This window comes from Melozone crissalis, unplaced genomic scaffold, assembly GCF_028551555.1.
Source record: "Melozone crissalis strain CALT ecotype California unplaced genomic scaffold, PUWL_Pcris_2 ptg000036l_1, whole genome shotgun sequence".
In the NCBI taxonomy this organism is placed as follows: Eukaryota; Metazoa; Chordata; class Aves; order Passeriformes; family Passerellidae; genus Melozone; species Melozone crissalis.
Window position 1 is genome coordinate 6218115 of NW_026535814.1, and position 25601 is coordinate 6243715.

Here is a 25601-nt window from a genome sequence, read left to right on the forward strand (position 1 = left end):
AACCACTGAGATGTAGTACATTTACAGAGGGGTCTTGCCTCGAGTGGTATAAATTCTGACTAGGAATGGGTACGTCATGCAAAGTCTTGGGTGCACCACAGAGGCGCTGGCATGGGGTAGTGTGACCCTGAACTAGACCTGCTGATTCTGAGAGCAGTTTCTACAAGGCTGTAAGGGTATCCTGTGCTTTCATTTCTCCTCTCTGCCAAGGACAAAAGAAAGGAAACATGCCACAAAATGTCTTAACAGTCTAATTAAATGCCTGCAGAGTGGTTCAGGAAGTTGCATACAAGGAGGGCTGGCTTTCTGAATCTGTCAGTTGGGTGACCTGTACAATTTTGATCTCCACAGGAGTCTATAACAATGTTGTTCAGCATTCACACTTCCAGGGCTGAAGAGTCTGTGAGGTTTTATTAATGCACCAGAGCTCTGTAACAACCACTACTTTCTCAATGACTCTTGCTTTGGAAGCAAAACTTTCACATTGAACTCCTCACACTGCTCAGCCACATCGGAAAAATTTCTTCATCAGTAACTTAATGCAAACATCTAATTGTCAGAACACTCCACTTACTCAAGTACTGTTTATGGAACTCCCTTAAAGGAGAGGAAGCTTTCCCAATGGGAAGAATTTTTCAGCTACCATGCTTTCACTGCCATGCTGTCCTCAGCTAAGAAACTCTCTGGCATCTAAAACACCTCAAACACTTCCACAGGTATTGTGGAAATCTTCCCATTTCAAGAAGAGAAGATCTTGACTGACATAAGTTCTAATCCTTAGCAGACATTTATTTCTGTATGATTACACACAGTATTTTTCTGGCTCATCCATGGCTTGTGGGTAAAAAGAATCCGTATTGCTTTCAGCTTGTACTTTTGAAATTGCTACAACTACTGGCTGTATTTTTAGTGGCTTGTGACCTTCAATTCATAATTAATAAACATCCTATCACTTTTCATATCAATCCCCATCACTGTCTGTTTCATAATGCCTACTGCCTCTTATGCCACATAACACCTGTGTGTCTGCACAGTGAAACACAAGGTACAAAGGAAATGGAAAGAATAAACCATAGCACAAACGAGAATCACTGAGTACGTAAGGGCAGTTCACCATTACAAGATCCAACAATGCCCTCTTGGGATTCAGAACACATGGAGAAATAAACCAAAGGTGAACAGAAAAGTTTTGGACTTTCCCAATGGCTTTTTCTTTCTCTTGTGGCTAATGGTCAGGGAACAGAATGACAGCAGCAGAAGTTTCAGAAGACACAGATGAAAGGTATATTAGAGCTTCCCAGAAGCACCACATACAGCCATGTGGGCTCTTCTGTTGTTAATGACTGCTTTGGTGACTTTGAACAGTGTTCCCAAGCAGAAGGCACATTTTAAGGGCCTGTGAAAACTCATGCATAACTGCTCTCTCAAAAAATACAAGGGAAAACCACATTTTATTACTAGCCTGTGCAATGCTGTTCTGCTTTCCCGAATTGCATGAAATAAGCCAGGCCTTATCTAGAAGCTAAACTACACTCAACTCTTACATCTAATAAGCCATATTTCTTAGGCACATCATTTTTAAACAAACACTTCAAGGGGGACAGCCTTCCTGTAAATTTATTCAAACCGAAATAAAGGATTCTCTCCAATATAAGCTACTGCAAGGATTTTTAATGAACGTACTGATTTTTGACATACTGATGCTTAGGGAATTGCCATGCACACTGGCAACTCTACCATTTAAAATATAATAGGCCAAAGTCAGTATATTTTATACAGCAAAGTGCATTTTAAATTCTACAAAAATTCTGACCAGAAAGTCCTTCATGGACGGTACAGTTCAGCTCAGAAGCAAACATAAAGCAGAATCAGATTCTTCACTGCTGGGGCCCACAGAAAACTGCAGTATTAGTGGCTTTTCACCTGAACAGTCCTTTAAGCTTCACTGCAGGAGGAGAAAGTGAGGCTGGTACTCTTGGTGGTATCTGAGATGTCCCTTTGGACTCCTTGTACTGATCATCTGCTTTGGATTTGCACCATGTTTGTAATTCCTTAGGAAAATGAACAACATAACCAACAAAACAAGTAAAAACCCTGCAAAAAAAACCCAAACCACTAAAACAAACAACAAAAAACCCACAAAACCCAACCATCCAAAAAAACCTTTATTGTCCATGAAAACCTATTACCTGACCCAAGCTGAGGTAAACCACTGTCAATGGATTGCAGTTAAGGTCATGCTGTGTAATGTTCACAGTCTTTGGTTACAAATTGGGAAGGGGGAATTGGACATCTTTCCCCTTTAAAATACGTGATCCAGATTCTTTTGAACCGTCCATGTTCATGTTCACGTGTTACCTGTGCACTCTTCAGCTCTCAGTTCTTTTCTATGGCTCTCTGGAATATTCTGCCACCATTTTCTGAGTTATCATCCCTTCCCTTCATCTTGCTTCCTGCAAAATCAACTTTGTCCACCTCTACGCATGGCTTCTTATCCCCAAAGAAGTCTGTCATTCCTTTCCAGCTAGCTTGCCACGTTCTCATCACCATGCCTTCCAAAGAGGTCAGTCTGTAAATGACTTGCTCTTCTATGAATACACAACAAGAGAAGATACTTGTCAAGATCTCATTTAGCTCCGGATGGAAAAATGACAAGTGCAACACCGTGTTTTGAGACCAACACACGCTGTTGTTGTGGGTTAATCCTGGGCAGCAGCTCAAGGCCACACACCCACTCTCCCCCTATGGGATGGGTCAGAGAATCAGAATGGTAAAAGTGAGAAAACTTCTGGGTTGAGATAGAAAGAGTTTAATTTGGAAAGCAAAAGCTATGTGCACAAGTAAGGCAAAACAAGGAAGTCATCCACTACCTCCCATCAACACAGGTAGGTGTTCAGCTATTCTCCCAGAAAAGCAGGGCTCCACCACACAGAGCTGTTACTTCAGAAGACATAGCTCCAAACACCTTCCTTCTTCCCCTAGCTTTTACTGCTGAGGACAATGTCACACAGCATGACATAGCCCTTTGGTCAGTTGTCCCACCTGTGTCCTCTCCCAGCTTCTTATAAACTTCTTGTGCTAGCAGGACAGCGTGAGAAACAGAAAAGGCAAAAATGCAGTGCAAAGCACTCCCCAGGAGTACCAAAAACATCCCTATGTAACCAACAGCATTCTGATCACAAACACAAAACATAACCCCATGCAAACTTCTATGAAGAAAATTATCCCAGCCAAAACCAGTACAACTGCCAAAAAACCCCCACAGGCCTAGTAGGGGTAACAAATCAGCAGAAGATAGACTGGACAACAGAGGAATTACTTCCAAGAGTAACCAAGGAGCAGATTAGTGGAGAAAAAGTGGAGGAATTTGGTGGAAAGCATAAAGATGGGAATTGGTGTCAGAGGATTACACCACTTGCAAGAGCTGAGCCACAGGAGAGGCTGATAGGCTGCTCTAGTGCTGCTTTTCACCTCTCTTACTTCTGCCTCTACTGTTGCTACTGCTCCTTATTTTTCCATGCTTTCCCTGCTGGCTTTCTACACTGCTACAGTCATGTCTGAAAAGCTTTCAGTGGCTAAAAATGTTGTCCTTCTGCACTTACCTCCCCTCTCCCTACTAGTTCAGCCTTGTCAGTGGCTGAAGTTAGCATCAAAGTAAAACGAGGTTATAGCAACTACTAGATCAGCCCCTGCTACAAGAACTGCCCTTCACCCAAGCTACTGCAACATGCAAAGGACACTGTATCAATGAGCCTCCCAGAGGCATGGCTTTTGGCAAGCCTAGTCTGTGCGCGATGGCATAGAAATGTTGTGCTTTTCAGACGTTTAGGCAGGAGCAGGTGAAGAACTTTTTTTGGAGCAGAGGAGTTAACTCACTTCCACATATCCTTTCTCTCACAAATTATAGTGTACTTAATCGTGGTTTTATTCTTAATTAGCAAGGTATGGAGGGGAAAAGGGCTTCCATTACAAAAAGTTCTAGGAAAAATAATTTTGGACACTGTGTTTTAGTGCGTAACAAGTGAAAATAATAATTCTGGCTCAGTTATTTACAGAGAAGCTAGAGAGCCAAGGTTCCCCCTCCCCTGCTTCCCATGCTGTAGCTCTTCTGTCAGACACCTCCCATCAGACACTGTGCCAATCTGTTCTGGTTTAGGAATGGCACTCCCCAATTTTTGCCCCCTCAAGACTCTCCAAACCAGACACCACTCTCTTGTTCAATTTTCCCCTCCCCCTGCAGGGGGGGTGTGTGCTGGAGAGAACTGGAGGCACAAAAGGCAAAGATCACAGGCTGAGAGATAAGAACTATTTACTGTAAACAACAATGAGATAGGAAAATGAACAGTAACAGCAACAAACTCCCCAGTAACGGAAAATTTTGAAGAATACTTCTAACAGCAATGAGATATGAAAACGAACAGTAACAGCAACAAACTCCACAGTAACACAAAATTTTGAAGACTACTTCTAAAAGCAAGAGCTTTCAATACAGTGGACAGACAGGCCTGTAGCCTCAATTATGTCAAACATACTCTGGTGCCCAAATTAACTCTAGATCACAGCCTGAGTTTCCACACTTTTGTATCTTCTGCTCAGTACATGTGTTGGGACACTAATCATCATAGAAACTGCTCCAGGAGCTTATTTCACAGTCACACAATTCCACTGACTAACACTGGCCTGCAGTAACAACAATGTGTGGTTCTCTGCTGCACTGCGGGCTCATCTATCTCTTCAAAGGAACAGTTACAATACTTCCTCTTTAATACCTAAAACCTGCCAGATTCCAGCTCTTATTTTGTAGTGGGTTATTTTATTTTGAATGCATGAATATCAAAGCCTGAAATACCAGTTGAACTAGCAAAGTTAATTGCCAGGATGCTGTTAAGAAAAACATCCACTGAAAGCAGATACCAAATTGCTGAATTTTACTTATTTAATAGTTAACTTAATAATCAGAACTTTATTTTAGGTCTTCAACATGCTGTTGTAATATACATTTCCAAATGCTTAACATTTATGGCCAACACTCTATTAAACATTTTTATGGCTTTCTGTTGAAAAGCAATTGACTGTACAGTCACTCCAATGCAGCTGACTCCTTGTAAAATCCTCCTGGGGTTTAAACTTACATGTCAAATCTGCAGCACTATTTTCTCTATCACCCAAAATGTATGAAGTTTTACTTAGAAAAATAAACACACAAGAAGTTATATATTGCTTAGTTTTACTTCTGCAAACTCACTAGGCTTACTGTTTCAGGAAGACCTGGAATTCTGTTGGCCTTCTTGCTAAGAGATTTGCAAGAAAACCTTATCATTAGAGCACTACAAAATGAAATGTTACTATATTTATTTGTTAATTTTGAGACAAAGTATTTCCTCAACAATAATATAGTCATATAATAATATTATTTATATTAATTTCAGGTTTATTTTTACAAAACAAACCATTACAAACCACTCTTTTTCTACAGATCACCTGAAGTAATTTTAAGAAATTGCATTTCAATAGGGAAATGGGACAATACCCACATCTGAGGTAAAGTAAAATTGTTTACCAAAAGCAAATTCCAATTTTTGGAAAAATATCCCCAACTTCTAGAAAACCAACAGTCACAGAATAAGTCCAGGATAACCTAGAAAAATTACATGCACTTCTGATGTTGCATTAGCTGACAGAATATAAAAAAAAAGGAAAATTTTTATTTACACCTACAATTGAGAAAAGTAGGTTATCTGGAGAAAGTGATCACTATGAAAGATTTGAAAAAGAAAACCATGCATTTCAAATCCATCAAACATTTGTGTAAGTTTTAAGAACCAAAGTCCACAATCATCAATTCTTTGAGGGTTTTCCTCTTGGACAATTTCTGAATTCTTGAAAGCCAGATGTTTCAATAAAGATATATAAAATACTTCTGTAGAATTAAGATTCAGTCATGTTTGAAAGGCGCCGTCGCCGTTTCTTGAAGCGCTTTAGGTTCCATTTGTATGTCTCCAGCATAAAAGGTCCATTGTAGACAAACAGCACAGTCATCTTGTCATTGTAAGTGAGATTCTGCAGGAGCTGGTGAAAAACACAGAAACAAAAGTCAAAATAGCTAGATGTTCCCCATTATCTAAAAAAGCTGAATAAGATCTATGAGAAACCTGAGATCTCAAAAATATCACTATACCAGGATTACAACCTGAGAAATGAAGTGTATTTGTTCCTAGAAACCCCCTCAAAGGGACTCACTCTTCAGCCAATTTCCGTGCATGGCTATTCTTATTAGAGGAAAATTTTCATATCTAATCTGCACCTTCTTGCTGCCATCAACCTCATTGCTTTTTTACTGCATCCAGAGAATACCTCCACTCCTCTGTCGGCACAGAATAATGTTTTTCCCTTTTTCCCCCAGGGCAGGACAGGTGACAGTAATTGTACCCAAGTAAATCTATGTCTCTTTTTAGCCTTGTCCTTCTCTGAGCTAAGCAACTTCCATTAGTGGAAACTCAGAATGATCAAAATTACTTACAAGTTGCACTGCTACCTTCTGGAGTAAGTCCAGCGCCTGTACTACTTTTCTGAAGTGTAACAGCCAAAGCTGGATACTTACAATAATCCAAACTGTGCCAAACACAAGCCCAGCAGACAAAGATGTCATGCAAACCACAGATTATAAGCAGTGCTCAGGATGACATTGAACAATTTACCTGCAACTGATGCTCAACTTGTCACTTCCCTCTCCCCAGTCATTTAGGCATTACACCAGATGCTGTTTTTGATTTTTCTCACTTAAATACAAATTTTTTGATTGTCTGTACTGAAATGAATCCTGGTTTTGATAAAATTTACCTAACCTAAGATTATTCAGAATTTCACTTTACAGCGAAAAAAGGATTAATTCCCAACATGGGAGTTATTTGTATGTTTAATAAACATAATGTTTCACCAGATTTGTATTAAAAATACTAATTTTCAAACCCACTTCTAAGAACATATTCAGTTCATCTACTCACTATGACAGCGGATCACAACTACTCAAAATACAGTATTCCCAATCAACTTTACTGCATATTAAATTATACCACTTCCCTCTGCAGCTTGCTTAAAAATACAACCACGGGAGGTGTCGACACACTGAAAAACAGGGTTGCAGTTTTTCCTGTATCCACTGGGTACACACATGGAACTTGGCTTGGTTAGACAAACTGTCACACTTTCTAGTAAGTGGTGACATATAGCAGGGGCTCAGGAACTGCAGGTAAGCCATGAAGAGTAGAGTCTGGCTTTCTCAGCCCACCCTGTGCAGCCTTTCTAATGATCCTCTGATGCAGTCCACACAAACGCTCTCAATCAAGTCAACCTTTACACAATGTGCTCTCTCACTAATTTTTCTTGTGACAGGCTATTGCAACTTATCATGTCACCTGCTTATGGAGGAAAGAGGGAAGGAGGCACTTCAGCCACCTCTTCATAACCCTGTCTCTTGTTGCTGAATAATGCTGCAACATAGTCCTCAAGTTCCCTATTACCATGATGCTGACTTTTTTTGTTTTTTTAAAGTTTGGAGATTTTTTAAATTATGCTCTCTCATTTTAATTTTGATCTTTCTGGTTAGCTCTGCAGACTCAAATTTTGCCTGTCTCTATTCTTAGTAATTTGACAACAGACTCAACTTTCACAACAAACTCTGGACCCCAGGCAGCAATTTTCTGCAACTCCTTAAATTTGGGAAGCATTAGTTAGTTGAGCTATCTTTGAACATCCAGATCATGCTGTTCTTTCTCTAAGCAGGAGAGAACATGGAAAACCTGATTCAATAAGAATCACAAGAAGACAAAAGGGAATAGGTAACACAGAACAACAAAGAAGTAATGTGGTCAGGAAACGACCAAACTGCATGGAGGTGAGCATACTGCAAGATCAGAAGGAAGAGCAAGCATTACCTTCCATCTCCTTCCAGTAAGGTAAATGCTATGAGGGGGCCTTACTCAGACCCTTCCAATGCTACTTACTGAAAAAACAGGACGTATCAGCCAGATTTTCTAAAATACAGTGTATAAAGCGATCCAAGAGTGATCTCTTAATGAAAATCAGCACACTTACTGACTGCTTGTCTCCCTGGTGTACAAGTAATATTTACTGTTTCGATTTGTCTTGGATCAAGCTCAACATAACATTAGTCTCTGTTAATGGCGCAGGTGGACAGCCACCTTATTTACCCCTTTCAAGACTTGGCACTGCATCACTGCATGACTAGTGAGTTAACTGCCTTTATTTAAATTTTGACTGAGGAGTACCATTAAACTGGTCACTCTCAGAGCACAGATCTCATCTTTTCCGGGCCTCTAAATCTCAGACTAATACAGGAAAATTATTCAAGTAATCATGTGGGACTCCTCTAGTTCTGATGTCAGCAGCACTAGCCTGCTCCTCCTCCAGTGTCCTCATCTGACTTGTCTGGAAGTTGGTCTCTGTTACAGTCTGAATTTTGTGTTAGACAGAGGCATTACCTTTTACAGCCTTTTCCATGGTAACCCCATCCACTGGTGGCTAACACGTGATACTTCCAGTGGGGACCACAACTCCAGAGCAGGCTTCTGAGATGAGCCTTGGTCTAAGTTGTCTGAATTCTTGCCTGACTGTCCTTAAAATGGACAAATACTCTCTTTAATCCAAATTTCTTAGGTAAAACACAGGTAAGTTATACAGTGTTTATTGGTGTATTATCACACCAAATTCCATTCTCCTACACTTTACACTTCCTATTTAATTTTCTGCCACACACCTTTGGTGTAATGAGGAAGTACTGAGATGTCCTTTTTTTACAAGCAGTTTCCACAACCATTTCAAAAACTTTTCGCTCATTTGTTGGATCCATTCCCTGAAAAGAAAAAAAAAAAGTCTGTTCTCTCCACTATATCATAAGCATCTGTACATAGAAAGAGCAATACCACACCATTGATTCTCACCTGATTTATTTCATCAACAACCCTGAAGGGACATCTGTTGAGTTCTTGCAGAGCCATCAGGTATAACATAGTGGAAACAGTTTTCTCACCTCCACTATGATAATACGGAGTCAATTCATGAAGTTCAGTGCTACTGTGGAATTTGACTCTAATGCGAATCCCATACTTCTCATACTCCTCCTGTGAAAGCCAGTACCTTTAAAACTCATTTTCTTTTTATTATAGCTTATTTTACAATGACATGCAAATTACAGGGCATTTATACAAATGTACATGGGTCTATCAACTACTCAGGATCAACTTAAAGTCAAGATATTAATTCTGGTTCATCTATATATATTAATCCTATTTCATTTGCTTTCCTTAATTATTCTTTTCCTCCATGTCTACTTTTGTTACAGAATTTCCAACACCATTCCCTTTTCATGACTATGATTTATTAATTCCTGTTAAGAAAAGTTTTTATATGCAGTAAGAACATCAAGAAGAAAATAAAAATCTTGGACAGAAAAAGAAGAAAGCAATGCCCCTATAAATCCCATTAAGAAAAAAAAAAAGCCTTAGGATACTATCAATTTGAAGAGCGGAGTAATGGTGTGTGTGTAGGCTGTGTACCAATCTGAACCTGTTTAAGTACAAGCAGTTCAAAATCCATCAGCCACTGCTGTCCAAATCCAGGACAGCCATTTCCTTTTTATACTTCAATGGGAAAACCACACACAAGGATTCCAGTGCTGGCTTTTCTTTTAACAGGAAAGTGAAACTTGGCAGCAGCCTCAGCCAATGATGCAAGGTATCAGGATAACAGATGTGGCTCAAAAGAAGGACCATAAAATGAAATGCATTCATGCTTAAGATGAAAAAGTCGTCTCCAGAGGACTCTCTAGGATTGCTGAAGTTGTGTTCAGTGGCCACTGAGTTCACTTGGTTGGTCAGAGCATGATACTAACAACATCAAGTTGTGAGTTCAATCCCTGTATGGGCCATTTACTTAAGAGCTGGACTTGATGATCCTTCTGAGCCTTTCCAACTGATTTGTTATTCTGTGAGTTGTTCTGATTACAATTTCACGTAAGGAGAAATAAATCCCAGAATCTAAGGTCTCTAAGCCCACTGTAATTTCAGATACATTGGCAAAAGTAGGTTTGAAAAAGTGAAAATACAGGCTAGCAAACCAAATTAAAAAGATTGCTGTGAAACACAGCCACAATGGCATCAGTCAGACCTTGACAACTGCCACACAGTTGTGTATTTTGAATACCCGTTTGTATAACTGAGAGATTTTCCAAAACCTGACAAAAATGATGCTCAAAACTCCTTGTAGTGGATCGAGGAATGTGAATGTTATCATGGCTAGCAGTACGAATTCTGGCTACTGTGTTACCAAGGGAAGTCAGACTGCTCCCAGAGGAACAGAGGCTTCTGCTAGAACGTTAAGAAAGAACCCAGTGGAAGAGGCCTCTGAGACCAGAGCCCAACCTGTGACTGAACACCAATCTGGGAAACAGACCATGGCACTGAGTGCTCTGTCCAGTCGTTCCTTAAGCATCTCCAGGGATGGTGACTCCATCACATCCCTCCCCAGTCCACTCCATGTTTAATCACATTTTCTGTAAAGAAGTTCCTCCTAATATCCAATTCCTCTTATTATCCAATGGTGACAGCAAGTAGTGTCACCAAGGGCATCCACAGACCTCAAGACTCCTATAAGGCAGACTAACAGAGGCTTGAACTTCAGTGTCACAGAAATATCTCTAACAAAAAGTAAGTCAACCTCAAGAGTCTCTCTCTTCTTATCTACAGGAAAGGCAAAAGATTCTCCTGCAGAGAACACCAAGGAGTGCAAACTTGAGAACAGATTATTCACCCTTCTAGACTGTAGTCACTGATCCCTTGAGGAAAGAAGTTTTACTCACTGGCACAGTACTGCTAGCTAATCTCTTAAAACTATTTGTGACATCTTTGCTATAGAAAAGCAAGACCTTCCAAAGAAGAGATTCAAAAAGGCAGTCCACACGCCTTTTGCTTTTAAATAGCTTTACTGTTCCTTCTGTGGTCTCTCTTTCAACCTACTTTTATTCAAAACAGAGTTTTTGTGTAATATAGATCTGTTGAGGTAACTGTCAAAAGGCCTGAAAAATCTGTGTTTTAATGCTCTATTTTTTCATATTACTATTCTACAGGTAAACATTTTTATGTAGTTCATATAAAGAGCCTTACCAGTCACTCTTCTGCCCTAAGTAATAACTACCACTGCTATTTTAAGAAAAGCTGCTTGAGTAAATTACAACAAAAAAATAAAAGTCAGAAAAAAATTGTGTTAAATTTCACTACTGTGTAGTCTATGTGTTAACATATGAGAATCTTGACATCATCATTTCAGTGATCAATTTAAAACGAACTACCAAATTTCCTTCTCCAGTTCACTGCACTGAATACTTCTCCCCAAGTTCTACCGATGCTTTAAACTCTTCACCAGAGGTAAACCCTACCTATAAAAGTTATGAGAAGGCAACAGGATGGGCCAAATGACAGCTGCTTTCAGAACACATAAATGCCCTCAGACTCCAGTAGTAACTACATGTAGAAGCAAATCAATTCAATGCCTAATAACAGAATATTTAGATGATAATAAAGGACAAAAGTTAGCTGAAAATTCAGAATTAAATAATGAGCTTAATAAATCTGAGTAACAGCTAAGTAAATAGTGTTTCTAACCAAGCTTTGTAAGTTGCAGGCCAATTTCAAAAGCCAGGAGGTGAAGTTCTAGTCATTTGGATAAAGACTCACTTGCCTTCAATCAGACTGAAAAGTCCATTCTAGTACACTCAACGTGTTGAGTAAAAGTTCAGCGCTTTTAAAAAAAACTTCTCCACCCGACAACTTGTTTTTTTTCTCTAGCAATAGATCATCAAAACATTATGCAAGAAAATATGCATGTTATATAAAAAATCAATCATACCTCATTTTCCTTATGAAGATCAACTTCACCAACACACTGCATAGAACTAAAGAACTTACTGAACTTTTCATTAATTTGTTCAATCATCACATTCAAGAGGTTTATCCATTTTTCTTTGATCTAAAAACAGACATATCCATGTGAAATCAATTTAAGACCAGAATTTTCCCTTGCAGATAGCATTTACACTGAAAAAACCATCGTAATTAGGGAAGTTAGCATCTCCATTTACACTCAAAACAATCTGAAATGTTACCATTTATTTCTGTACATACACTCTTACAAGAACATAGAATTATAATAATGATAAAGTAGTAACTTGAGCTATTACCTGTGAAATGTTTTGCTTATAGTTATTCAACTCATTTCTCTTTTCCTCTAGATACTCTGTTAACTGCTGTATTTCTTGTGTTTGCTTATTGTATTCTTCAACAACCTGCCAGAACAAAAAACAAGCAGTCAGCAAAATATTTGCTAATTGTAACTCTGACTGTAAAAATACCACACTGCATCAATACTGTTCAAACATAACTGCAGACTACTGCACTGCACACTAAACAAAACAGATTTCTAATTTTAAGCAAGGAAACAGTAAAGCTTGGTTTCTCTCAGATTATTGCAACATCTTTTTTTTTAAAGAACCTACTTTAAATCAGAGTAGATGCAGAATCTGGCATTTACAGCACATTGTTCATACTGTCTAGCTTATTATACCGAAAGATCTAGCAGAAAGTGGGAAACAAGTACAATGTGGGTAGAGGGGGAGGGAAAGCAATGAACATACCGAACTATTGAGGCCTGTGAAACAGGAAGCCCTGGTTTTCTCTTCATTCAGAAAAGCATCAATTTCCTCCAATGTGTTTGGAAGAGTCTGAAAAGCCTACAAGACAAAGGATTGCACATGTTACAAAGCAATACTAATAAAGGGGTCAAGTTTTCTTTAAAAAAAAAAACAACTGGATAAACCATAAACTATTTTGTTACTTTTAATCAGGGTGTCAGATACTCAAGATTTATCATAGCAAGATTCCCCCACTAACTATTCTGGACCGAGAAAGAAGGTTGGAAGGTTACATAATTAAGATACATAATCAGTTGCTCTTCAGTCGCCTAAACTGTGCAGGCACAGATACTCAGAGATTCAGTGTAAGACATGGACTATGCTAGATAAGTCATGCAAATGAATACTCCTGAGAGGCTGGGTTCAGAACTCAGTTCTTTGATGTTGCTCCATTAGAGGAGGAAGGTAGAAAAACATGGCCTCTCTTTATTTCTGTGAACACAAAACTGTGGATTTCAATTGAAGTCACAGGTCTAAATTTCTCCCCCCTGTGCACAAAACAAAGTAGCAGTCAAAGGGTATTTCAGCACTATTGCAAAGGTGGTTTAAAAGGCTAATGAGAGTAACAGAAGTACACATAATCCTTTACTAGGAGCCTTCTAGTAAAAAAAAATACATTGCAGGAGAAGTCAGAAATTCAAGAGATGCATGAAATTTTCTTTTTGTACATACAACTTTAAATTCTTCTGGAAAATCTTGATCTGGACGCAATCTGCAGATGTGTTGAGCCTGTTTCATCAGTTCCCTGCACTTGTCAAAAAGATGTTGCTTCTTATTATCCAGTTCATGTAAACGTTGCTGTTAGAAATATTAAAATATATTTTTAAAAATCACCACTATATTTTTTTTAAGTATTATTGTGAATTTCCAGAGCTAACTCTAGCACACTACCAATAAACAACATCTGAAACAGAAAAAGTAGGTGAAACCAGACTATTAAAATATCAAAACAATTTGCTTCAACTAACCAAAACTCATTATACATCTCTGCTCATCAAGTCAACAGATACCAAGGCAAACGGATCAAAAGCAAGTTCTTCAGAAATACCTAAATTTCTTTTCTCTCAGCTTAGTAAGTGTGCATGTAGATTCAAGAGTTATCCTCCCAAGTTTTACTGTTGTGTACTTCAGCTAAATATAGGAGCCCTCCAGTGGTGAAAAAAATTCAGTTTTCATTTGAAATCACACAGCTAGAGAAATACTCGTTTCACAGATTTAAAAACAGGACACAGACATTGACAGTCACTCACATTACTTTCTGTAACTGTAACAGATTGTTATTTACTAAATACAACAGAAGTGGTAATAATGGGTATGATCATTAGTGATCATCTCACACAAGTTAGTTACCTGTTCTCAGCAGCTATAAACTCAAAAAAACCCTGTTCTTCCCTCCCTCTCCACTAAGCACTACACAAAAGATCTCTGCATTATAGATAAGCATTTCACAATCTCCATAAACGAACTGTAAAAATATTTTTCTATACTGAGTTGGTGCTTTCAGAAAGGTTGGAAAACTTTTAGAAGAGGCCTTTTTTAGACCATCTCTTCTACTTCATGAAGTCCATTGCAGAGGAGGGTTGCAAGGACTGGCATTAGAGCTGTACAGATAAAACAGTAAAGGGACGATATCCTCCCTTTTCTTTCCAGCCAAGATTTCAAGTTATACTGAATTAGCATAAATGCTATTGTACAACACAATAGTTACCTTCCACTGGATATCCACATATGCCCTGTAATAGTTTTTTGGATCCCACAACTTTAAAAGTCAAATGGCTTCATCTGAAATATTTTGACATGATAATGAAGGCAAAAGATCCTGTGAGAGTCACCCATATTTTTTTTCTACAAGAAGCGTAAATTTTATGTATTTGATCATTTTCAGAGCCCAAATCAATTCTGAATCAACTGAAGTGGGGAATCTCAATTCTCAACTGTATAAAGAGCTCCCACTTGAAGGGAGGTCTGCAGAGCTGCATGAAACAAGAGTTCAAGTTGATCTGCAGGCACTTAAAATCTGAAACAGATTCAATATTCAACAGATTGAATATGCCTGATCCAAATTATGGTAAGTAAAATTCTTCAGTGAAAAGGAAAATATATAGTTGGCAGGAGAAACTTCAGTATGTGACAGAAAAACTAGAAAGCAACAGAAATTTGATGTTAATATCAAGCATGTACTAGTAAATGCACTGACAATTCAGTAAGTCAATTTTCAATTTTCACTCAACTTTGCCAGTTTACTGTCAATGCCCACATACAAAATAAAATTTAGACAAATATAAATACACAAGCTTTGATTCCTTATTTCTTCTATATATTAGAAAGTATGTGGCAATGTTCCTGTTGGTTTCTTGAGGGGGCCTCAATGGGACTCCACTTTACTCACACACCATTCACTAGGAAGGAGGCAATTTTTAAGAATTATCAGAATGTTACAAATCACAAATCCTGTCTACCAATCTGACCAGATATCTAACTATGTACCAGCCCAAGCTTCTCCCTAAATGATGAAGATGTGTGCAGAGACAACTAGAAACATTACATGAGTTTCCCAGTGACAATACACATTACTGACATGACATTCATGGCTTTGTTATACAAAGAAGAGTTTACACATTTCTTACTACAATAAAAGGATCCAGGATAAGATGACTAAGTGGCACATTTTCACAGCAGCTTAGCTGTCTTAACTGAGAATGGCAAAGCTAGTATTCTGCTTTAAATGAAGAGGCTGAAGTCAAAGCACAGAAATCAAGGCTAAATATTTAGCAGTACTAACAGCCACTTCTAAACAAAGACACAGAAGCATCCTTTTCAACAGCATAAAGGCTTCCCAATGAGACATTTTCATAGTAGATATCCCAATATCCATAAATATTGTTACCTGTGCAGCTCTTAGCTGTACAGTTCCTGCCTTGTACTCTGTTTGTAGTCTGTTCTTCTTAGCAGTCACCCTGGTCATCTGAAAAGCCAGATCAACTTTGTCGACGTTCAATGGTATGATCCTCTACACAGAAGAAAAGAAAGTAGGTTTTTTTTCACCAGACTCAAAACTGATATAATCACTACTTTAGAAAATACCCATCCTTTTAGTCATAGCATATAATTTCACACTGTGCTCAGGTCATCAATACTGCTGTCAAATTCAATGAAAAGTGGTGACCCAAGTTCTTAAAGAGGTACAGTCCACATGTACTTTTAAGTATCTACAGATACATATATAATTTCCACCAAATAGATATAAATACACATATGTAGATACATATTCACGTCTACTTTCAACCCACAATTTTACATCAACCCTCCCTCGCCCCATTCTCTTTCCCTTCTCACTATATACTATCATGTGAAATGTAAGAGCTAAGGCCATCCCAATTGTTACTCAGAGAGAATAATCCAACAGGTGGATATCGGTGGACGTCATATGCCACACAGGGAGGGAAAAGGTCAAAAATAAACACAAAAGACATACACAACTTGTAATGACGTTGCAGCTGACTGACAAGTTGCACAGAAACCCTTATATCTGATGTCTTAACTGGAACAGCACATGACAACTAAACAAGGTTGTGTTTGGGCAGTTACGTAACAGACTTTAATGATCACTAGAATCTGGTTTCATGACACTGACATTAAAGCGTTTGGGTTTTTTTCAAACAAGTCAGCCTCAGCAACAGTCCAGAGGCTTCAAAACCATCAACACATTGTTTACTGTCTAAAGGGTAGCTACAATTAGGCCATTGAAAGCAACTGTTTATCATGTCTTTATGATCAGCACATAAATACAAATTAATCCTCTCCCTTAATGGAAGAGAAAAAGGTTTCTACTGTAGACCTAGGGGATGTACAAGATGAAATTTTGAGGGTGCTAGCATCTGACTACAGTGGTGAGCTAAGGTTCTTCATTATTTGTCATTTTAACACAAAGTTTCTACAGTATAAAGTTAGGCAGAGGAAAAAGTTTATTCATTTACAATTCTCTTAAGCAACTTCAAAATAATTATCAGAAATACAGACTTAAAAAAAATTAGGAGATGAAAAATGGAAAAAGTTAATATTATTCAATAATTAGGAAAGCTAGCTTGAAAACATTGACAGTAACAAATGTTGCAGGCTTCCCACTTATATTACAAGAACTGGACTCTTCACAAAAGCGGAACACATACCAAGTTAAAAATACATACCTTCATGAGATGCATCAGTTCAGTAACAAGTTCTGCTTTCTGTTTATTTATTTCTTTGATTTTTACATTTGCCAGCTGAAATTCCTTCTCTAGGTCAATAGCATCTTGTTCCAGCTGTCTTAAACTATGGGAGGAATCAATATTTGATTCATTGTGATTAAAAATAAATCATACTAAAAACACAAACATTCCTACACTTGATGACATACCAACAGTTAGCAAGAATAGGAATTTATAATCATAACCATTCCAAACATACCGGAGGCATTCCCAGCCTATGCACTTTAAACCAAAGAAATACAACAGACAAAACAAGTAGCAGTTAAAGAAACTCCACTTTTGGCCACTAACAGCATCATTGTGCAAGCATAGTCCTTTACTTCTGTAAATTTCAAATCAGAGAAAAAAAAAAAATCAGTGTAAGGAATGAACTTTTCTTCTTCTAATATCTCTTTGTAACAATACAACACAGGTGAGTTCAGGAAGTTTACTTAATTCTTGTTACATAGTCTAGCCAAAAAATAAATATATCCTCATCTCAGTGAAGAAAAACAGTTTCCACTTGTTATAGAGCTTCGGAACATGGAAGAGGAACCATGATATTTAGTGAGCTGCAAAGCATTTGGAGATTTTTCAAAACTGCTGAACAGGCCAAGACGATGATACAGGAAACTACAAACTGGTCATTCTCGCTTCGATCCCTGAGAAAACAGTAAAACAAGTCCCTTCAGGAAGCAATTCTACGGGCATAATGGAGAAGGTGAAAACAGTAAAACAAGTCCCTTCAGGAAGCAATTCTACGGGCATAATGGAGAAGGTGATCATGGAGATTCATCAAGCATTTACAAAGGGCATGCCATACCTCATGAACCAACTGTAAAACAATGGGGTGACGGAGACCAAGCCGTTGCTACTTACGTCAATTTTAGCTGCCTGTTAGGGTACCTGACAGAAGCTCACCTCCACACATATAAAAGAGACAACAGAAGCTGCCAGAAGTCCAAATAATACCCTGCATCTTGGCTACGCCCAGGCCTACTACATGAGCCATGAGGCCATGAAATGCCCATTTCCACAAGCTCAGACGAGCACAGGGCCATGGGAGCAGATGGGAAATGCAAATTCAAGACTCAGAGAAAGGGACACTCTGTCCCAGGACAGTCTCAAATACCAGTGTCCAGGTGTGAAACCAATCAATCTAGTCAACACCAAGAACCGATTTGGACTGAGGAGGGCTGCCTTCTTGCACCACAACTGAATCACAGAGTTGGATGGGCTGGAAAAGACCTGAAGATCATTTAGTCCAAACACCAACCTAACACTGCCAGATTCTTCACTAAACTATGTCCCCAAGAACCACACCTACAGGTCATGTTACAAACCAAAAAAGTAACTGAAGTAAACCAAAAATCCACTCTTCCAGGCAATGATACAGCTCTCATGTAATTTCAGGCTCTGAAATGCAAAAGTAGTATCTGAAAATACTATTGTCAAGTAAGTCTACAGGGGTATCACACAGAAAATGAGTGAACACATGCCTGTCTGTGACTCCAACAGCAGTCCCCTACCTTAATTTAAGTGGTGGCACAATCTTTGGCAACAGCTCTCCTGGCAAAGAGACAGTCACACCACCATTCCAGCTTCCTTCCTCTTTAAGAAACCACTTATTCTTCACTGACTGCAGTTCATCTGGAAACCCTGTGGTTTTGTGGCTCTTTCACATTTTAGTGGGCATTTCTGTCTGCATTAGCAGTACTGGGAATGCACCAAACATGCCACAGTGTATTTATGGGATACTGAGTGACCCAAATTTGTCACCGTGGCTGAGCAGCCTCACTGCTGGCCAAGTCCTGTGAAGGTTCACAAGGGTTACCTATTGTTCACTGAAGCTCATGAACACATGGATATCTTTTTGAAGCAGCAGTGTGTAAAAATTATATAGAGGAGACAAAACTGTGTTCCTACTTATGATATAGAAGATATCTAAATAAAAAAGTAATTATATAACATAAGGAGACGTCTTGTTTCTGACAATTTTGCTGTTATCTCAGTAGAGAGTGCCCTGAATCTTTGTTCCTAAAGGCCAAGTCCTCCAGCTTCACTAGTTATCAATTCAGTGTCAAAAGAAACCTCAGTCTGTAGAGGGTAACATTACTGTCCCTGACTGAAGAGTCCTTCAACCTCTGCAGTCAAAAAGCCGCTATCAGCTGCTGTCACTGAGACTCCTCCCAAGCTGTTCAGCCCCCAGCCCAGTCCTCTGCATGTCCTGTAGAACAGCATAGTGCTGGACATTGTGTTATAGAATAAACATTATGGGATCCAGCAGAAAAGCACAGGACTCTTACTATTACATATTTAGGAGGGCAAAAAATGTGAGGAAAGGGAGGAACTAGGTAAGTTGGAGAATAACACATATAGGAAAACAGAGGAATATGAGGATAAGAGGGACACTTAGATGTAAATAGTGGGCTGGTTGCTACCCTTGTCCAGCCACACCCAATTGGCACATTCACTTTTTACTCAACTCCATTCCTCCCTCTTTTCTTGCTTTCTACTCAGGCACTCACATGTTTGGAAGTCTAAGTGCAAGCAATTGTAGTCAAATCACAAGTCAGAGGGGGAAACCTGCTTGTCTGTGATGGCTGCACCTGGCTGGAGACCAGAGCAAGTGTACCATGGGATGATGTGATTGTCCTTGCTGCCAGCACCATGGTACAAGTGTGCAAGAGAGCGTTTGATCCCTAATAAAGACCAAAGCACACCAGACAGTAAGCGGCCCAGGAGCCAAGACAGTAAGTGAGTCACTAAGAGTGACACCGCAGGAAGAAATGCCTACTGGAGGATCAGCCTGACACAGACTGCTGCCACATGCATGTGCTTACGGGTAAGATGACAGGAGTACTGGCTATGGGGTGCAAATTGGGGGAGTCATGGCTACCTCTGTATCTCTGAGACAAAGACCACAGAATGAGCTACTGGAAACTAGGGAGTCACAGCCAGTTCAGCATGCAGGCACACATGGGCGAGGGAGGCAGTCTCTACAGACCAACAGAAGCAGGGCTACAGCCTCAGGGGTTTGCATTTCCAGGTACAAGCAGTTCAGGAGACTGAGGTCTAGGGGTACTGACTACGCAGATTCAGAGTGTCTGGAACCAGCTGCCAACGGGATCCACATTGCCCGCAGATATGCACAGACAATGCACCTGTGCATATCTATGGGTAATCTCATGTTGCTCAGACACAGTACAAACATGAGCCAACCACCAGTGTTGCATCTGTCCAGTTGCTCTGTATGACCACTGTGCAGTGTGTAACTACATACACATAAGCTGTTCAGATGTGTTCTGTGTGTGTCTAGTGGGAAGTCAGGCTTAGCCCCACTACTGGATTCATGCAGAAGGAGCATTAACCTGCATAAGCTTCATCTTCCTCTCAGTTTGCTGGATATTGACGAATTTCTCTCATTTTTTCAGTGCTGTGTCCCACACCACTCATGCATTTGAATTTCAAGACCACAGTCTGGATTAATTGAAGACTAAATAGGTAAAAAAATGTGGTTCTATGGCGACTCTTGGTTTGTTTTCTCTTGCCCAGAAGTCAGTACCAAGGATTATGTTCTGGATCCTATCCTGTTTAGGACTCCTTCACTGGCACGTGGAAGAGCGAAGAGAGGGCCCTGCTGTTAGGTTATTAGACACTGAACTACTGGGAGGGAGCAATAAGCCTGCTGTTCACAGAGGTCTACTGAAGCTGGGGAAGCAGTTGACAGAAGATTGTGAGATTCAGCAAAGACAAATGCAGAGTCCTGTCCTGCGAAGATAGTGGGTCTGGCAGTAATATAGGCTCATGACAGACTGACTGCAGCAAAGCTCTACAAAGAAGAACCTGAAGCACTGCTGGACAATGAGCTGTGCATAAGCAAGCAGTGCACCCTGGCAGCAAACCAGGCTGTATGAATAGGAGCACAGGCAAGTTAAGTGATCTTTCCTCTCTGTTTAGCACTGCACACAGTTTGGACCACTGTGCAAAACCTCACCCAGAGGGCAATCAAGATGGTCAGGGGCTACAGCACACACTCTACAGCACAAGAGGTGCTCTGGTTGTTCACCATAGACAGGAGACTAATAACAGCCCTGTACCAACAGAAACCACTGACAGGATGGAACAAAGTTCTCTTTGGGTACACAGTAGGTACATAGTAGAAGAATTGATAGACAGTGTGCCTAGGTTAAAACAAGAAAGGTCCAAACTGGATGTTAATGTTGCCTACACTGCCTACTGGGAGTGTGTGCTTAAATAAAATACCAGTTGAAAAATGCCTTGACTTCACGTCTCATAAGACAAACGGCAACAGAAAAACCAATTGCAGAGACCCACAAAAACAAAACATATGTAATGAATGATACTATGCACAACTGGGGCCTTACTCAATCCCTGACATGCTTACTTAGTACCATTTATGCACATTATGGCATTATCTAGATATATGCTACAAAGTTAGAACAATAATCTAATATTTGAGTAAATACATGCAGTGATATTTAACTGGAATCCTATGATTTTATTACAGAAAATAATCTGGAACATTGCTACATGTTGTCTCAGATACTGTCATAATTTCTAAACACCTTCCTTGTCTTGATTATCACCTGTATCTAATACTCAAATACTGGTTACTTTTTAAGGGTAAAAGCACGCTGTATTAAGAGAAAACAAAAATATCTCTGCTTTTAAAATGATAACATAGATATTGTAGATTTTTTCATAGATAACATAGCTTGTTTCCTACCTATCATACTTCACACCAATTTTTGATTCCAACTGCCTCCTCCGGTTTCCTCTCTCTAAAAGTGCCTTCTTCTCCTGCCTGAGTTTATTGTCCTTGAGATCCAGAAGTTTCTGTCTCTCGAACAGTGCAGTCAAACGTGCATCCAATGACTTTAACGTATTACTGATGTCCTGAAACAAAAGAAAATGCAACACTAGCATCCTTACTGCATGCCATACTAACATATGCAGGCTCTGCTTAATGCATGATAAAACACCTAAAAGTTCACAACATACACAGTTACAGAAATACACTGGTACCTGTCGCTGGTTTTCCAACTGTCCTCTTTCCTCTGTATCCACTGAACTAGTGAGATACTGTGCATCCTTCAAGCATATGTTACTAGTGATGGTTTGTTTTGTGTAAGAAGACATTTTAATAACATATCTTTCTTCTGCTGTATAAATTTGCTTCAGATTGGTTTCCTGTATGACCTAAGATATACAGAAAAATATTAATCTGACAAAAGCATTATTGAAGGCAATACTTTTCAGAACACGGAACAAGTGTGATTGATAAACACAGTAAAAAAACTTCAGCTTCTGCAGGTCCTACTTATTAACAACCTTTGCAAAAAGATGCTAAGTTTAATGCAGCATTACACTTGTAATTCAGACTGGTAAGCAAAGAACTGTTGAGATACTGTTGGAGTATATTACCATAACTAATTAAACAAGTCTGATTGTCAAGATATTACAGACACCAATGAAAAACTGTTAGCATTGGTACTGCATAGTGAACAAGGACTGTATTTACTTCAGATACCTAACATGTTGCACAGGTATCCTGTGTAACAAAGAAACAAAGTACGAAAGAATTAACAGATGAAACCATAAGGTGAGCTATAATGTATTAGTCAAGCAAATGTGTCTGTAGGAAAAAAGAAGGCATAGAAATACCAGAGCTGCTTGTCTTAGAAGCTTCATATCAAAAAGGATACCATAAATAACCAAAGATTTACCATACCTCAAGATACATAAAGATAAAATATGTCCACTACACCAGAAACAGCAAAAAGCCTCCACAGGATAAGTTATATTTGACTAAAAATGTTTCTCAGTTTATTTATGCAGCATCAGCTATATTCTGTCAATTAGGCTTAGTAAATAATTAGGCTGACTGAATTTGTTAAAATGTCTTGCAATATGTTAGCCCATAATGAAGTGTTCCCACTTCTACAAGGCAAACAAAAAGGATAAATAAAATTGCTAAAGCAATTTTTCGCATTCTCCATGTTTACTTGCCAAACAACTTCTGAAATAAAACTCCACACCATAGGTGCATTTATGCTTCTTCAGATACTTTACCCTTTCAATCATGTCTCTGGTCTTCTGTGTTCCCACAGGAACATCATGAACACGGTACTGGTAACAAAGGTAACTCATCACGGGAGAAGGCGCATCAAATAACTCTCGTAAATATGAATAAAATCCGTATCGGCTGGAGAAGAGATAAAGTAAGCATCACAAATCAAATTCAGCAGGTAAGCAAGCTGAAGTTACTGAAGGGTCAGAAAGAAGTCCCACTAACCCAGAACTAAACTGGTGATAATTTGATTTGCATAAAAAATTCTAATATATAGCAACAAAACAAAGCCACTGCATTTAAAACAATCCGAATACAATCAGATACATACTGTAATTCTTCAATAGGTCTGGATGGTAAAATTTCAGCACATGATTGATCAGGTGCACATACAGCATTCACTCTTAGATTCTGACGATCACGCACCTATATTAAGATTATATTAGATTATTTGGTAAAGACCAGAAAAATAAACCACGTGCAAATAAAATATTAATTACGGATTCAGAGTCAGAATTATTTTCAACTGATGACCTCCGGAAGAACTTACAAATTCACTCTGGCTCAGAAATAACCAAGTTCTCTAAAAGCAAACTCTATTAACATCCCTGAAAACACTATATGCTAGAGAAAATAAAAGCAATCAAAGAAACCCAGGGCCAAGTGGTCAGTCGAAAGAGCTACTTGTATAAGTGAAGATCAGTTGAGCTGGTTAAAGCAGCCTTCAACTGAGTTCCACAACCACACAAGCAAGATACGCCCCCAGAACTTCAGATATCACTACTACTGTTCAGGTATAAAAAAGTGGTTAGTTTCCATGAAGAGTGGATGAGTCTTCAAAAACTGCAGGACAGTCTGTCACTAAATACACCGTTGTGCTGACTGTAGTTGGGAAACATTGTGACAGTTCAATACCGTATTTTCTGCTTTTTTCCTCTTGCATCATCTGCCTGACTTTCAAAAGGAACAATTTTCTCACTGATTCAGGAGACGGGAGAACTATGAAAAAACAAGCTTAATTTGCTGCTTAGACCACTGCATGTCACAAAAGATGCTTCCTGCCTCTTTATTCAAAGGGCAGTGGAAAATTTTGGTACTAAATTTGTAGATTTCTGCTCTACCCATTTTCTTGTACACAGTATTTTCTACTTAAGTGATTATTGCCTTAAGGAAGGAAGAAAGGAGGAAGACAATGTAAAAAAACACATCTTCTAATAGTCCTACATGTATCCAGTTAGTCTAAGGTTTAAGGAAACCTTAATTCTGAAGAAAATTTTTGAACACTACACATTATCCACTTGTTATGATATAGGTATCTATCATTATCATACAGATTTACTCGCTAGACTCCCAAGTTCAGGGTTCCTACTTCAGTACTTAATAAAGTTCCAAAATTGGTGCCAACTTGCCTCCACCAGAAATGTCTCCATATCTTCTTGACACTCAAAAACGAAAGCCCTCAAGTCATTGGATGAAATGTGATTTTCAACATATTTTGCATGTCTACCGTCTTTCATATTGATCTAATAAAGAAAGGTAATGAGCAAGTGATTTAATACAATTCAACTTAACATCCCAAAAAACACTTCAAATAATCAAGATGATATCCACACATATATTTAATGAAACCAAGAACGATGTCTTTAAAAATATATTTCTTTGCCTTTTTTGCAACCAATTCTCTTGGGAGGAAACCTATGGTAAGTCACAGATCACTGTGCTTAATTTTTAGCCATCCATATCCTTTTTCAGCACTCCTGGAGTTATCACCATCTCTCACCATACCACCTCTCCCGCTCCATCCTGGCCTTACAATTGAAACCACCCCCATCTTATGTCTAATGGCTCTGCTCCAGCACTAGTAAGGGTTTTTCCATTAGCAACAGAAAACATCACACTCCTTAAGCTGAAGTGCATTTGAATTCCTAAGAAAAAAGCCCCACATACTTAAAATGGATGAAGCCTTCCAAATCTGAATGAAATGTTAATGTTTGTGGTTTTCAGTTGACTTTGACTAGTAATTAAACATCATGTCACTATACATGAAACACAAAGGCAAAATTACAGAGAACTACACAATTTAATAATTTCAAAATGGAGAAAGGCTGGGTACAGTTAACAGCAATTTGAAAGCTGGAATTTTTAAGTACACCAGACTAATTTACATAATACCAAAGTGTACTGGTTTTGGCTGAGGTAGGGTTAATTTTCTCCACAGTGGCCAGTATGGGGCTGTGTTTTGGGCCTGTGCTCAACAGAGGGTTCATTATACAGAGATGGTTGTCATCTCTGAGCACAGGTTACACAAAGCCAAGGCCTTTTCTGCTCTTTGTGCTGCCACAGTGGTAGGGCAGGGATGATGGAGACTGGGAAGAAACAGAGCCAGAACAGGTGACCCAAACTGACCAAAGGGATATTCCAGATCATCATCCTCAGTATACAATGTGAGAGGAAGGAGGTACACTTGGAGTGATGGCTTCCGAAATGTCATAGTTTAGGAATGGTATTCTTCAATTTA

The 25601-nt window shown here is 39.0% G+C and overlaps 1 protein-coding gene across 2 annotated transcripts in view; it reads right to left on the reverse strand.

Annotated features, from left to right (window-relative positions):
• Positions 1 to 4400: 4400 nt before the first annotated feature.
• Positions 4401 to 25601, reverse strand: part of SMC5 (structural maintenance of chromosomes 5) — a 41270-nt gene continuing 20069 nt past the window's right edge. Inside the window, exons 11-24 of one of the 2 annotated variants that reach the window (XM_054283266.1) lie at positions 24493 to 24606; positions 23415 to 23509; positions 23086 to 23218; positions 22039 to 22212; positions 21740 to 21909; positions 16951 to 17074; positions 15651 to 15773; positions 13436 to 13561; positions 12707 to 12802; positions 12254 to 12358; positions 11923 to 12042; positions 8961 to 9140; positions 8777 to 8872; positions 4401 to 6069 (exon numbers count right to left, since the gene is read on the reverse strand). In XM_054283266.1, the coding sequence (XP_054139241.1) occupies positions 5929 to 6069; positions 8777 to 8872; positions 8961 to 9140; positions 11923 to 12042; positions 12254 to 12358; positions 12707 to 12802; positions 13436 to 13561; positions 15651 to 15773; positions 16951 to 17074; positions 21740 to 21909; positions 22039 to 22212; positions 23086 to 23218; positions 23415 to 23509; positions 24493 to 24606 (1797 nt within the window). In that variant the 3' untranslated portion in view covers positions 4401 to 5928. The remainder of the gene's footprint in view (positions 6070 to 8776; positions 8873 to 8960; positions 9141 to 11922; positions 12043 to 12253; positions 12359 to 12706; positions 12803 to 13435; positions 13562 to 15650; positions 15774 to 16950; positions 17075 to 21739; positions 21910 to 22038; positions 22213 to 23085; positions 23219 to 23414; positions 23510 to 24492; positions 24607 to 25601) is intronic. The other variant, XM_054283267.1, reaches the window with a different exon arrangement.